General features: G+C 54.5%; 1 protein-coding gene across 2 annotated transcripts in view; it reads left to right on the top strand.

Annotated features, from left to right (window-relative positions):
- Nucleotides 1-209: 209 nt before the first annotated feature.
- The window catches only part of LOC119109084 (NAD kinase), a 115,587-nt gene continuing 101,313 nt past the window's right edge, over nucleotides 210-14,483 (top strand). For both annotated transcript variants that reach the window (XM_037232622.1, XM_037232621.1), the window contains exon 1: nucleotides 210-467. In XM_037232622.1, coding sequence (XP_037088517.1) covers nucleotides 253-467 — 215 coding nt within the window. In that variant the 5' untranslated portion in view covers nucleotides 210-252. The remainder of the gene's footprint in view (nucleotides 468-14,483) is intronic.

Here is a 14,483-nt window from a genome sequence, read left to right as displayed (position 1 = left end):
CAGGATTCCCCGGGTCAGAGATCGCCCGTTCGCTGGGCCGGCCGGCCGGAGCGGCCTGCGGCGCTCCCGGCCGCGGTGGCGGCGGCGGCTCCCGGGCAGCGCGGCGCGCCTGCTGCCGCCCCCTCTCGGCGTCGGCGCTGGCGGCGCGGGGCGTGACGACGGCGGCCGCGCGGTGGCCAGGTGAGCTGGCAGTCAGTCTGGCGCCCGCTGGCCCGGCAGCTGGCGGCATCGTCCGCAGATCTGCCGGCCGACATGTCGCTGGTCGAGCAGCTCAGCTTCCTCTCTTTGGACACCGACCTGGACCGGGTGAATGGCAGCTTACGTCGCCGCTCCAGCCCGCTCGCCAGCAAGGTGGCCGCCAAACCGCCGCTGGACCCGCGCACCGCGCTGCAGGGCTTCCTCGACCGGCACATCGACAAGGGCAATATCAGCGACCACGTGGAGATGACGCAGTATGTCAACCTCTGGTGAGTGCGAGCGGATGACTGGCCGGACTCCGTCGCGGACAGGCCGGGCGGGCACGGCAATGGTCCGCCGCGCCGGCTCACGCCGGCTGGCCGGACGTCCACGTCCGTCGATAGCCGGTCGTCATCTGTCGTGCCGCTGTCGAAAGCCCGTTGAGCGGCAGCTCGGTCGTGTCGGCGCCACGCTGGGTCTGTGACCCCGCCAGGTGGACCGGCGCACTGTCAGCGCGTGACCGGTTGCCGGGGCGGACGGCAGAGCGACCGGTCCGCTCCGGCCAGTGGCGGCCCCGCACGGGGCGACGCCCAGCCCTGATGTCTCCCAGACGGCTCCGTTGGCCGTGTGCTGTCCGCCGCTCGCCGGTCGGCCACAGGGCCTGGCCGTACGCTGGGCGGCTGGCGGCGGGACGCACGCGGTCAGTGGGCCGGGTCGATGGTGACGGCGAGCCGGCGCTGATCGACCTCACGCGCTTCAGACTGGGCTCCCGCCGCTCGACCGGCCGGGCGGGGCCCGGCGCGCGCCGTCCTGTACGCGCGCCGGTCTGCACGCGCGCGCGGCTCGCGGACCGGTCTGCTGCGCTGTACCGCTGCGACGCACCGCCCCCGGCTCGCCACTTTCCTCATGCGGGCGCTGCTCGCGGCTGGTCACGTCGGAAGTGTGGGGCCGACGCTCGAGGTGCGTCAGCGTCGTCACGTGGCACATAATGTCTGGGGTCTGACTGGCGTGGAAGCGTCCGATGGTGTCACGATGAATGCATTGAGCGATGATGACGTCTTCCGTTGGTGCGTTAGCTGGATTGGAACTTGACAAAACGCGCTGCTTGGTTATCCCATTATCAGCCCGGGGAAGCATGCACATTACATCCGTTTGATATCCATCCAAATTGACAGGGCCATAGTCAGTCAAATCATAAGCAGCCATTTGTCAGTGTACCTGCTAATGTAGGGCAGAAGTCACCATCTCTGCCAGTCAAATTCATGAGACAACCATTTCAGTCTGTTCGCTTTGGTGCATTTCTTTTCCATGGATTTCCAAAGGTGATATTCTATTCCCGGGGTTTTAACATCATCTGTATTGTAGCACTTACCCCCGTTTCCATCTCGTTCTTGTCACGCCGCAACAGGCATCTCACCTGTTCACATCCGGGAAGGAAGGCGACCTTGGTCGCGACGCGGGGCCACTGCTGTGACCCGGCACCACCCGCCAGGTTAAGGCCTTGGCATCTGAGGCCTCTTCGCGTGTTGTGCAATAGCGCAGATCCTCATCCGGGATAGATTTAATGGCACATCGGCAGCTCGTGGGACCTGGATTGGCTGGCCTCGGGGCGGAGACGATCGTGTGACGCGCGCCCCTAACCAGTTATAATTAACGTCCATTTCCGTCGGTTGGAAACAGCCTTGTTTGTTAACTGGAAGGGCGTGACGTCGATCTTGGGCTAATGAGCCTGTTAGCTGTTGTCTCATAACTGTCTGTTATGCGGCGTTACGGCTTTGCGGATTCGACGTGACGCAATCCTTTGAGTAGCACAGTTGCTCAAAGACTAGATTATTGCGATTCTCCCAGTTGCCCCCGAAGGCAAGTTGAGGGTCTTCAGGTGCACCTGACTATTAGCTCCTGTCATCCCCAATGTCTCGTTTAGATCGTTAGGAAAGAGGAGATTCGTTTATACCCAGCCGTGATCTTCTAGCCAGTTCAGAGCGCATGGCTCACAGCGGCTTGGGGTGTATAGCTTGTTGCACGAGGGCCGTCAGGCGGGCTTCTGCGTTCCGTGTTCCTCCATTGAGTGGAATATGAGTAGGCTGCTATATTTATCTGATGGACGCTTGGCGTGCAGTTTATTTTTTCTGGGTGGAGCCCGCATACCGTCATTCAGTATTACGCGCCTTCTACGATCGATCACAGTATACTTGAGCCACGAAACTGCACCACTTGCGGCTCAGAACGATGTGATTGTCCGCCTTCGGTGCTGGCATGCCTGTTTGTTTGGGGCTGGTTAGTGCTGGTGTAGCTGTCGGTACGCGATGGTTTTCCCCGTCACGTGGCTTTATTTTTCCATCGATGTGGGCCACGGGCAATCTTAGACAGGTGCCCGAGCTTTATTTTTGGCCGGGGATATACCAGGCTTCTCGGATGTGTAGCGTTTAATTCTTGCAACTGGGTCAGCACTACTTTGTACTCTTAGATTATTACTTGAAACCGCCTATAGGTCATCCATGATAACTTGTTCCATATGCTTGGTATGACTCACTGATGTCAGTACACTGGATCTCATAGTTCTGATGCATCATAAGCTTACCTATTGCCGCTTACCGTAGGCACATTGGTTGATCACCCTGGGGTGATTATCTCTGTCACGGTCACGCGGTTTGCATTTTGACATTAGGACATGAGTGTCTAAACAATATCCGGGGTCGAATCGTCCCGAGCGTACCCTGTTTGACTCGATGTTTGGTTTCCGCGAGGATGCGGCTAATTTTCACATTTGTCGGTGTCATAAGGCAGAGAACACCATCTGAAGATTGCGACGCTGAACGCCGTCCCCGGCGATACCGTCGTTGTGTAATTCAGCGATCGGTCGCGGCCCGCCAGCCTCTGTCGGCAGGACAGCCGCGCTCGGGGGCGCGCTGCAGCGACCTCGCTCCCTCCCCGACCGTGACCCCGCGGCCGTCACGCGCGACCCAGCCGCTCACGTGACTCGGGCCGCCGCTGACGCGTGTCACGTGACCCCGGTCACACCGCCGGCCGGGCTCACACGTGACCGTCAGCTCAGCGTTTCGGAGACGTTGAGTGGACAGTCGTGATCGCTAGGAGTGGACGGGTGGGGAGACCGACCCTGAGCATGCATGACTGCCCGGCGGTTCTCTGGACTTTCCGCTATTTGCTCTGCACCGGTCCGCCGGCTGGTGACGTGCAGAAATACGCCGCCATGCCAGCCTGGAGAAGCAATTAGCGGTGGCCGTCGCGCGGTCTGAGCCCCACCACGTGAGGATGGGAGCGGCCAAGCTTGGTCACCTGTTGCATCTGTGTGCTACCTCATTGCTGATCTACGTGGTGTTGTAGTGTCTTGGGTGGTATTTTAGGTCACATTTATGTGTTTGCTGGTACCCGGTGACCTGCAATTAGAAGTGTGTTAAGCATTGCACGCCTTCGTAGCCTCACTTGACCTTTTCGATGTGTGTGACCTTGCACCACGTCAAGGAATGTGGCCACGTAGCGAGCAGTAGTTTGGGAGCATGACTTGCCACGAGTGGGCTATCTTTATTGTCAAGGCCAGTAATGAGCACAGACCATGCCATTTATTTAGCTTACTTCAGGCCCCTCCCCACATTCAGCCATGCTCCGGCCGACGGCCTTGAACGGACAAGAACTTAACAAAAGGACATGCACTGGGTTCTGAATTCGGGCATCGTCATATCATCATATCACTGGGCATCTACCCGTCTACGGCAACCATTTGTGAAACTTGGCTCTGCGAATATAGGGATAAGCTTCTTTTTGGTGAGGTACTGCCAATGTTAACGGAAATTCTTTGGCCGCAAACATGTTGAGCTATCAAATGCATTAACACTCGAGAGAGCGATTTGTTGTGCTCGATCTTGGTGACGCGTCTTATTCTATCCGTCTGATCAGTGGCCTGCCCAGCAAATAATGATCGTAAATCTGCCACGGCGGGTTATGTTTATGGTCGGTAACCACCGTGGGGTGGTTAAAAGTCGATCGTCCCCAGTTTCTGGATTACCTTCCGATCTGTTCCAGGTAGGTACCTCAAATTTGTTTCACATTTTAGGTTATCAGTTCAACGTATCTGAGGGAAAACGTCTCGGATTTATCGCGTTATCGGCGACAGCATGCGCGATGATATTTACTTGCGCGGGCAGCGATTCGCAGATACCTTTCGTGTTTTGATGTCATTTATAGACTAGTTTGTCTGTGTGTCAGGCAGAGCTACTCATACTATGCCAGGTCACAGCAGATCAGCGGCAGAGTTATTTGTGGTCAAAGTATGGGCGCCCAATGAAATCAAATGACTTGCACTGCGTATTTGTTAAGTATGTGTGGCTAATGCATCTCCAACCCAGTCCATAGCGTGGCCATGTGGGCAGAAAGATAAAAAAATCCAGTAAGGTGGCTCCACCGTGACCTGTTTGAACCTGAAGTGGCCGGGGCCCTTGGCCGCCGTGAACAGCAGGGCATGAGTCTGCAGCGCGAAACACGCCTTTTCGTGCGGCGCGGGTTACGAAGCCCTGCGGTCAGTGCCATGAATGCTAGGGTGATCCGAAGTCAGTAAAAAGCTGTGGTGATTTCTGAGGTATTCTGGGCAGCCTGTGACGTCTTGGGCTACGTGGCAGATGCTGACGTTGCATTGCCCGGGTGATATGCACCAGGGCTTCCCGTCGTCGGACGTCTTTTTCGATTTGACGGTTAGATCCCAGGAGGCGCAAGGGTTCTCTCACCTGCTCCCCCTTCCCCAGGCGCTCGGGGCAGTGCTCTCACCTGCTCTCCCTCCCCCCAGGCGCTCGGGGCGGTGCTCTCACCTGCTCCCCCTTCCCCAGGCGCTCGGGGCAATGCTCTCACCTGTTCCCCCTCCCCCCAGGCGCTCGGGGCGGTGCTCTCACCTGCTCCCCCTTCCCCCAGGCGCTCGGGGCGGTGCCGGGCTAACATGCTCGTCTCTCTAGGTTGTGTGACGACTGGTCCTACTGATATGGGACAGCTGATGTGTCCTAAGAGATCGCTGCGGATAAGACGACACGGGTTTCTTGTCTCTAATTCTAAAATTGCATGCAATCTTGAGCATTAATACCATTTCGCTAAAATAGTGTGCCTGATGTTCACAGATACCAACTTAGCGATGCGCTCACAAGCGCGTAACTGACTGGTGCCTTGCGAGGCGTGATTGTCTGAGACCCGCCGCACGAAGTGATTACTCTATCCTGGAAACGTTCAGGCGAAATGCTGAAGGTCACAATACGTTGCTAATGACGGCAACTGTGCTTGTCGATGGGCCGTGAGATTTATGTTCTGATGTCCAGCTGTAGGTGCAGATAACATTACTTTTTTGTTCCCAGTTACTTATTGGGGACAAGACGCTTGTACGTGGAACTGTGTACACAGAAAAGAGAGGTTAAAATGATCAAAATTGTTACAGACAAAGCGCATGGATCGCTCTTGAAAACATTTAAGCTCCGTCAGGCGTCAAAGCCTCTGAGGTTTCAACCAGTGCCCCAAGGAAGATAAGGCGGTGGTTGTCGCTCATGCTAATTATGCGTTGTGTCGTAGCGCGGTTAGAGACTGAAGCTCATAGGTAGGTATGGGCCATGTGCATATGCACATAAGACTACGTGTGATACTTAGCTATGTACTATCATCACTATTGGGTTGATGAAATTGAGAAATATCAAGCCAAGGTAGAGGACATGGAGCAATTATATTACGATCAATGGAGCTGCATTGTCGCCACAGAAAACGGGAGAATCTGCCAACTGTTATGCTGAATGTGGTCGGTACTGTACAGATGCCGCGATTCATGTAAAGTGGCCAACATCGTGTCGTACAAAGCCGCGACAGGTATCAAACCATGCGATTGTGTGTCGCACAACCTCGAAGACTTGCTTGTGGTGATTCAAGACAACGCCGTGCCTCTACTACTGCTGGAATCTTGTGTCTCAGCTATAAACATTGTCTGTTCGCAACAGTGAAACATAGTGAAACATGGTGAAACAAGTCATAGGTTGTCGTTTTCGATTCGATTCGGGTGTTGCCAAGAATGGCGCGAGCGGACGAATCGAACCAGGTGTGAGGAATCCGCCGCGGCAAACCATATGCCGCATCCACATCAACCAACTGACGCCCTGGCATGTTGCCAAGGTCGGCGCTGGGACGAGACGTCTTGCGTTCTGGCAAGGATCGGCCATAAAGCTATGGGAGAGATTCGACCTCGATGTCTTTACTTCAGCTGGAACCCGTGCTGGGAGAAGTGCTTCCCGTTCCGAAAGGGGTCAGGAGAAGGACAAGGACCATTAGTTCTCATTCGACTCGTACGGGGCTGTCCAAACCGGATCATAAGATGGCACCCAACGCTTGTTGACTTCAGTTCGCGGACATTCATCAAGCTCATTGGCTAACACTGGCGAACAGAATGTTACGTCTGTACTTGACAGAGGCGCTGGCGCTGGCCAGGGTGTGTGGTATATGCATGCAAAACCAGCACAGCCCTGATTAGTACAGACGCAGAGTTCGGTCAAGCATCAGCGTCGGTGTTAAGACGGCTGTTTTTAATTCTTCAGTCCAGAAATTCGTTATAGGGGTACGGCGATGCCACGTGGGAGGCTGGTCATCACGGCAGGTTCTGGGCCCGCGACGAACACGTCCTGACCGCTATGCTGGCCGACAATCAACAGAAGAGGGTGTTGATGACGGGACGGATCAGAGGATGCCGGACAGGAAAATGCCAGGACCAAGAGCCGGATGAAAGGGGGCATGTTGTCGTGTCTGCCGCAAACTTCGATGCTGAGAAGTGCCCAGGAATGATAATCTTGAAAGGCGCAACTGAACCACTCCTGGTTATGGAAGTGTTGGGTGAGGTCGTCGCCTTTGCTGTGGGAGCTCCATGAACTCAAGCGGTTTTCCATGTCCGTTGGAAGGGTTCAAAAGATGTGTAATAAAAGTGATGAGGTGGCGGAGAAGAAGGTGGAAGTCACTCGTCATACGTTGGTACTGTCTAAAGCCCAATCTGAAACCAAACTGTCTGTGACATACATGAGGAAGGAACTGTGCTGTAAATTTTGACTGAACGGTGGGCACAGATTGGTTTGTAAGTGGTGTCTGAGGTATATGACTGTTGTATTTGGTTTGTGAGTGGTTTCTGAGGTATATGACTGGTGTATTGCAATACGATACAATGCAGTGTTGATTGCACGTCTCAATAGCTCAGTAGCCCCTCGCGATAGCTCAGTTGGTTAGGGCGCCTGCTTTCCGATCCACCCACCCGTGGCGGGGTGGCTTCGAGTCACTTTAGGCGCTCGCTACTTGCCCTTGACAGGTACGCCTGCGGCCAGTGGCGGTGGCCGCGCTAAAGATCAGGTGACGTCAGAGGGCAGGGCGGCCCGTGCCTAGCATTGCGGTACGTTGAACTTTCGCCACCAAATTTTGTCGTTGACCTGGAATGGCACGACGGGGATGTAGAAGTTGGGGCTCACACAACGAGCGTTGCGTAACGTGAGCTGTGACCCCAGGAATCGATCCATTCGAAAGGTCCCGATAAAGACGCCCGTTAATAATACAGAGTGTAAGTGTAATTCAAATGTGTCAGCAATCTTTGTTGTATTTGTTGGTATCTAGAAAATATTACGGCATTAGCTACCGGGATGATGTGCTTGAATGGTTGCCGACTTAATTTGCGAATCGGTGGCGCGACATTTGCGGCCATCCAGGCGCTGAACGAGGAAAAATGACGCCTGGAGCCACATCGATAACACGTGTTACCTTCCAATGCGCAATGCCTTGACTGGTAAATACTTCAACGGTTGGTGTGCCAATTTTGTTTGGAAAACGCTCCGTGCGTTATAAACGTGTTTTGGTCCGGAAGAAGTTGATTTTATTATATATGTGTATGTCAGTTGCTTAGTTCACCTTTTAGATTATTTATACCTAGCGCGGCGCCTGAACCAGTCGGCCACCGTTCTTGGCGAATGCGCTCGGACGCTTCTGTATTTAAAGCCCGGTTGTCATTGAGTCAACACGCCAACTCCCAGCGTGTGAGGCCGACGATGTCACCACGGAACTACCCGTATCTCCGCTTCTGAACTCGTCTGTGAAAAACACGCCGACGGTATCGTCACGGAACTACCCGTATCTCCGCTTCTGAACTCGTCTGTGAAAAACACGTGGCCTGGCGACGAGGGACACGGGACTCCACCTTCCCCGCTGGACTTCCCGCGTGTTCAGAGCAGCGGTGTCCTTGGGGGATGCCGAGCGCATGGCCGTCTGTCGATGGAGCCCCGGACACGGCTGCGGCCTCCCCGGGCTTGGGGCGGCCGCCGGACACACGGCCGGCCGGCCGTCCGACCGTCCACCGCACGCCAGTCGGCTCAGACGCTGCGCAAGATACCGCTCTAGGCCGGTTTTCTGGCGGTATTGGGTGGGGAGGGGAGGCGGATACGTCCTGCAGTCGGAGGGCTGCCACGTCAGCTGCCGGCGTCGTACCGGGACTGGGGCCCGGCCGCCGGCGGCAGACGCGCGCCGAGCCCGGCCGGAGGTGCTGTGTCCCAGCCGTATCCCAGCTCAGCCGACGCGACTCACCCGGAGCCGCAGCCCAGGCCCGGACACGAGCCGACCCGAGACGCAGTCATGAGCAGCTTGGAGACCATCAGCGAGACCGGCAGCGCCGCCGGCTTCACCAGCCGGTCGCGGCGCTCCAGCGAGCAGGACGAGTGTGACCGCTGCCAGGAGGTCGCCGTGCGCCAGCTCTACGACGGCAAGCCGGCCCCGCTCAGGTAGCAGCCGGGCGCGCGGCGGCGTCCGGGAGGCCGGGCGGCTGAGCTTGGCTTAGGCTGTCCGCTCCAGCGCGCGCGTCGGTGTCTCAGGTGGCCGTGTACCGCGGCTACGCTGGGGTGGCCGTCGCCTTGCTTGGTCATGGACGCCGTTTGGCTTCCTCTTGTGCAGCCACGAGCTTCCTCCATACGCTGTGCCCCTCTCTCCCACCACACCGCAACCCACCCCAACCCCCACCACGTCAGCATGGGTTACCGAGTGCAGACCTTGGCCAGTCGCTGATTGTTTGTTGTGGGGCGCCTCGGGCACTCGTTTCGTTATCGAAGGAGCGCATTGGAACCATTGTAGCCTCGTTGCTAAGGATGGTGGCGCTGGCGCTGGTTGAGACGCGTAGATCCTGGGTGGTCGGGGGAGGAGGGCAGCAGAGCTCAGTGTGAATGACAACTTGATATTATCTTTGCCGTTTTACTGGACAGGTGATGTTTAGTATGTGCTACATGCGTCGGCATGAATCCGCATTTTCTGTTGAGTACTTTATAAACTTGTGTCATTGATTTGGATGCCCTACCGGGCTCCCTCCGGCTATATCCATCGCCCTGAAGTGTGGTGTTTGCCCTCCTTCGGTCGACCGGCTCCTTCCGTAGGGCGGCTTCAGCTGGCTCTGTATGCTGTCGACCAGCATTGCGCCGCTGTCTGTCCTCGGCCGGCCTTTGCTGTCAGCAGTTCGCTTACCAGTGAGGGAAGCCTTGAGTCGTACGGCCGACGCCTCATTGTCGCCTCGGCATCGCCTCCGCTCTACCAACATGACTATGGCGTTGGTCGCGGGCGCCTCTCGCCCTTCAAGGCTCCGGCTGGCTTATGCAAACGCCCGAGGGCAGAGCGGTGCGCTGTGGCCGTCGCTCGTGCCGCTCGCTGCCGGTCACCTTCCGGGCTGAGCCGGCAGTGACCCTCCGCCGTCCGACTGGCGGCCACTGTTCCAATGTTCGTGCACGGCTGGCCGTGGCAGTGTGACGGGCCCGCGGCGGCCCGGTGTGCGGCTTCCGAGCGTGGCTGCGGCATACTGCGGCTTCCGAGCGTGGCTGCAGCATACTGCGGCTTCCGAGCGTGGCTGCGGCATACTGCGGCTTCCGAGCGTGGCTGCAGCATCTTGCGGCTTATGAGCGTGGCTGCAGCATACTGCGGCTTCCGAGCTTGGCTGCGGCATACTGCGGGTCCGAGCGTGGCTGCGGCATACTGCAGCTTCCGAGCGTGGCTGCGGCATACTGCGGCTTCCGAGCGTGGCTGCGGCATACCGATGAGCATCTGGTGTGTGGGCGCGCCACGCCGAGTCTGGGTCTGAGTTTGGGGTCACAGAGCGTCAGCGGCACGCAAAATGTCGTCGGTGGGCTTTCCGAAGAAACGGCAGGCGCTCTGGTACAGGATCGTCGATGCAGATCAGGCAAGCTCGCGGCTTGGGGGCGACATGTGTGCCTTTCAGCGACGTGCAGAATAATGTGGAGGCGGGGCTAAGTGGGGAAAGTGGCTTAAATCTACTCCAAAAATGTACATCAATTGTTTTTCCCCAAAATTCAACGTTTGTCTTCTCAAAGTTGGGGACATGGACCCCCAGCTGAATAGGAGGATACACCCCTGTTGCCTCCTGATCCAGTGGCTGCTATCCTTCTGGTCATGACCCGCAGTCAGCGTACTTAGACCGCTGCATTGCCGCAAGCTTCGCGGCATTGTGCTCCTGTTCCCCCCTGTTTCCCGTCATCTTTACGCATTCCACCGGAGTAAACGCTTGTTCAACAAACACCGATAGTGACCATCGCTATCACTGCTACACATGGGATCAAAGGTGCACAGTTTCATGTCTTTAGCAGCGTGATAAAAACCAGTCTTGTAATAGCCGAACGTTCTATATTTGGGGCAAACCGTCTGGGTCGTGCCTCCCTGAAGTCTTGAAGAAGGCCCCACAGGCTCGGGGCCTAAGCTGCTCAATTAAGTAAGGTCCAAGCTCGAAAGTCTCTTCATAGAAAGTTTGGCTGTTAAGAGACGGTCTTGTTTAATGAGGCTGCCATGCATGCTCGATGGGCCCCAGACCAGCACTATGCCATATCATTTTACATGTGTCGAGTTTTCTCGAGCCCTCAGCTGAACGACTGACGTGTCGTGTTCAGTGGCGCAACTGGTGCGGCGTGTTCTGCGCACCATCTCGACAACGAGCAAGATAGGCCTCATTGACAGTGTATCTGGCTGTTGGCGTTTGCAGGTGGTCTAACGATAATCACGAGACGTTTTCCATTCTCTCGCGTTACTCCACGGTGACGTGGCGTTGCGACCTGTTCACTAATAGCCTGTTGGTTTCCTGTGGAGGTGCCGGGTTTGCATGTGCACACTTCGCGCTGCTGACCCTGGGCGCCGCGCCGGAGACGCGGCCGCGTGCGGGATGTGGACGCGCCGTATCTGTGCGGTCGGCGGTCGCCGAGTCAGGGCCGCGCCCCGTGCCAGACCGGACGTCCAGCACTTCCGGTCTGCCGCTCCCGGCCGCCTCTCCAGACTGATGCCGTTTAGGCGGGCTGCAGCGGGACGTTCGGCGGCTTGTTTTCGACCCGTATACCTGGTGTTTGCTCGATGTCCGTACAGCGCGTACGTACGGCGCTACGTCCTATGCCTTTTCCTGTCCGATCTGCAGTCTGCTGTATCCGGAACCTCTCCGCCTGCGGTTCCCTGGCTGCGGAATCATTCGTATGTTATTCACATCTGTACCCGTATCGTATCGTGCGTAGCTAAACCCTATCGTACGTGGGCGTAGGAACAGGGGGGGGGGGGGGGCAGGGGGCCATTGTCCCCCCACTTTTCAAGGTGGGGGACCAGCAATGTTAACTGCCCCCCCCCCCCCCCCCCCCACACACGCACTTTTCAGATTAAGGTTGCATTTGGCTTGCTTTTGCACCACCTTGAACATGCACACCGATTTACCTAGCTCACCAGCCATCTCCCTTAAGATGCGTCATCTTTTTCGTTTGATCATTGGCCATCGCTTAATGTTACAGCCGCGAGCCAACGCCACACGGCCCGGAGACTGCAACGCCGGGCGTCGAGGCTGTTATTGCTATGACTTGCGAGTACGCACGTTCAACACCATATTACGTAATTTTCTTATCAGTTGTTAGCTCTGACAGGATATTAAGCATTTCAAGACGAACATGGGTTAGCCATGTTATTACAAATTAGGAACCCCATTTCATCTGCAATCTACAGTAAGGGAGAACTCAATATATCTGAAGAACACGGAAAAACACGGAACTGAAGTCTATCGGACAACTATCGGACTACCTGCGGTGGGTAGGGATGTTGTTGCGCCAATGAGGGTTCCTGTGCTGATCCGGGGCGAGCTGCGCGGGTCAGAGGGCCTCCCATGTCAGGGATGGGAACAATGTGATATGATATATCCTTCTAATGGCCTCCGGATCGACCAGGAGATCCCGCCCCGCGCGACCAGAATGATAGCCAGAAGGCATTTCGCGATGGGACGGAATGGCCCTTCAGCCCTTGACCGGAAATGATACTGTACCCCTGGTGTTCTGCTCAAGAGGCCCCTTGCTCGGAAGGAAATAAGGGGTCTCATTATTGTTGAGTAGATTGGGACTCTCATTAATGTTGAATAGCGCGGGTCGAAATGAATTTTTTTTAAACCAACGAGGGAATGCCATGTTTACCTGAGAACGTCATTTTTTCGAAATATATTATTGAAATAAGATACATCAAAAGGCTTGAACATGCCCGCTCGCAACCTCGAGAGCAAGGACAAGGATGGTCTGGGTTCCAACTTCCGTAAAACCGAGAAGTTTCGGCCACTGCAAGCGCCACCAGGCGGCGGGTGCCTTGTTAATCTGTCTTCTGGACGGATAAATAGCCGCGAAAACACGAAAAATAGAGATTTTACCTGCACTCCTCCAGTTAAGCACCAGATTCCAGCCTCACTTCGCGGTGCTTCAGGGGCCAATCCTTTCTTTTAATCAGTCTAAAAATCGCACGCGTGGAATATGCGCTCAGGCTGCCTTTTAACTACAAGATCTGATTTCATGAAGCGTCTAAGGATACTCTTCTACAAGCGTCGTCATTTTCGCCCGCCCGTTGGCCACAATTGAACATTAGCTGTTAGGTCGACGCTGCGTGGCGTACGGAGACTGCAACGCCTGGGGTCTAGGCTCGTGTTTCTAAAATTTTGGAGCGCGCATGCTCAAAACTACGTCATATAACTTGTAGTTCTAGTCGATTGAAGTCTCTAAAGGTAATAATTTCAGAAGCGTCGTCATTTTCGTCCATCGCTGGGCCACGGCTAAAATCAGCTATTAGCTATAACTATATAGCTATATTAGCTACAGCTATAAAGTTCCGCGGACTACGGAGACTGCGACGCCTGGTGTCCAGGTTTTATTGCCAAGATTTGCGAGTGTGCATGTTAAAAAACACGTTACATAAATTGTATCACTAACCGATTCAGACTGAACGTTGAACATTTTCGGACAAACATGGCTTGGCCATGTTAATACACATTGTTGACCACTCGATCTGCAATCAAATTTCCATCCTCAAATTGGGATCAAACATATCGATCGACAATCTACCTGCGCGATGTCCTCAATGTCTGTAGAGCAAAGATACAATTGACAAAGCTTCTGAATATATATATATATATATATATATATATATATATATATATAATTATATATATATATATATATATAATTTCCATGCTACCAAATTTGTGCGAGAGTTAAAATTCCATTTTTTAGTCGAAGGGGACGTTTTCCATTCGATATGTGTGTAACACATGCGATGTGAATTTCGTGCATAGCAAAACAATTCCATTACGTACCCTTATTTCAAAAGCTAATTCTCACTGATTTCATATACATATATATATATATATATATATATATATATATATACATTTTGTCCCCCCCCAGCTTTTTTAAGCTGCCTCCGAGTCACATTAGTTCCTGGCTTCACTACGATTCGTCTCGTTTGTTGATCTGGCTCGCTGTAATATTTTCTAGCGCGCAAAGGGTCTCTGGCATTATTGTAAATATTGTGATAAGAACAGATACCGCCAACTTGACGCCAATTACTATATTTTAAATATCCAGTACGTGCCAAAAAAAACGAGCTTTTGGCCTCAAGCAATCTACGGGTTGTAGACTTTTACCGCGTTCCTTTAGGCATATTTTCAAATGCACGCAAACTCACATACGCCTCAGCATTATAAGCCGATTCTGTTCGGAAGATCGCATGTCGACGTCATACTTATTTTTAAAATATATCGGGAGGAGCCGTTTACATTGAAACAAATCCGGACGAGGAGAAAAAAGTGGCTAAGACCTAAGAGTCAATGCCAGATAGCGACCAGGTGCTTATGCTGCAATGGTGACAAACACCATGTAGACCACCGAACAAGCGACACCAAAGGCCAGGACCTAATCATAGCGTTTAGGGTTGGCTTCCAAGGTCTGATAGGGATTGTCTCGGCTGCCGTCTGATAAGTC

This window comes from Pollicipes pollicipes, unplaced genomic scaffold, assembly GCF_011947565.3.
Source record: "Pollicipes pollicipes isolate AB1234 unplaced genomic scaffold, Ppol_2.1 Scaffold_7231;HRSCAF=8579_pilon_pilon_pilon, whole genome shotgun sequence".
Lineage (NCBI taxonomy): Eukaryota > Metazoa > Arthropoda > Thecostraca > Pollicipedomorpha > Pollicipedidae > Pollicipes > Pollicipes pollicipes.
The sequence above is the reverse complement of the archived record's forward strand: the minus strand, read 5'-3'. Positions and strand labels throughout refer to the sequence as shown.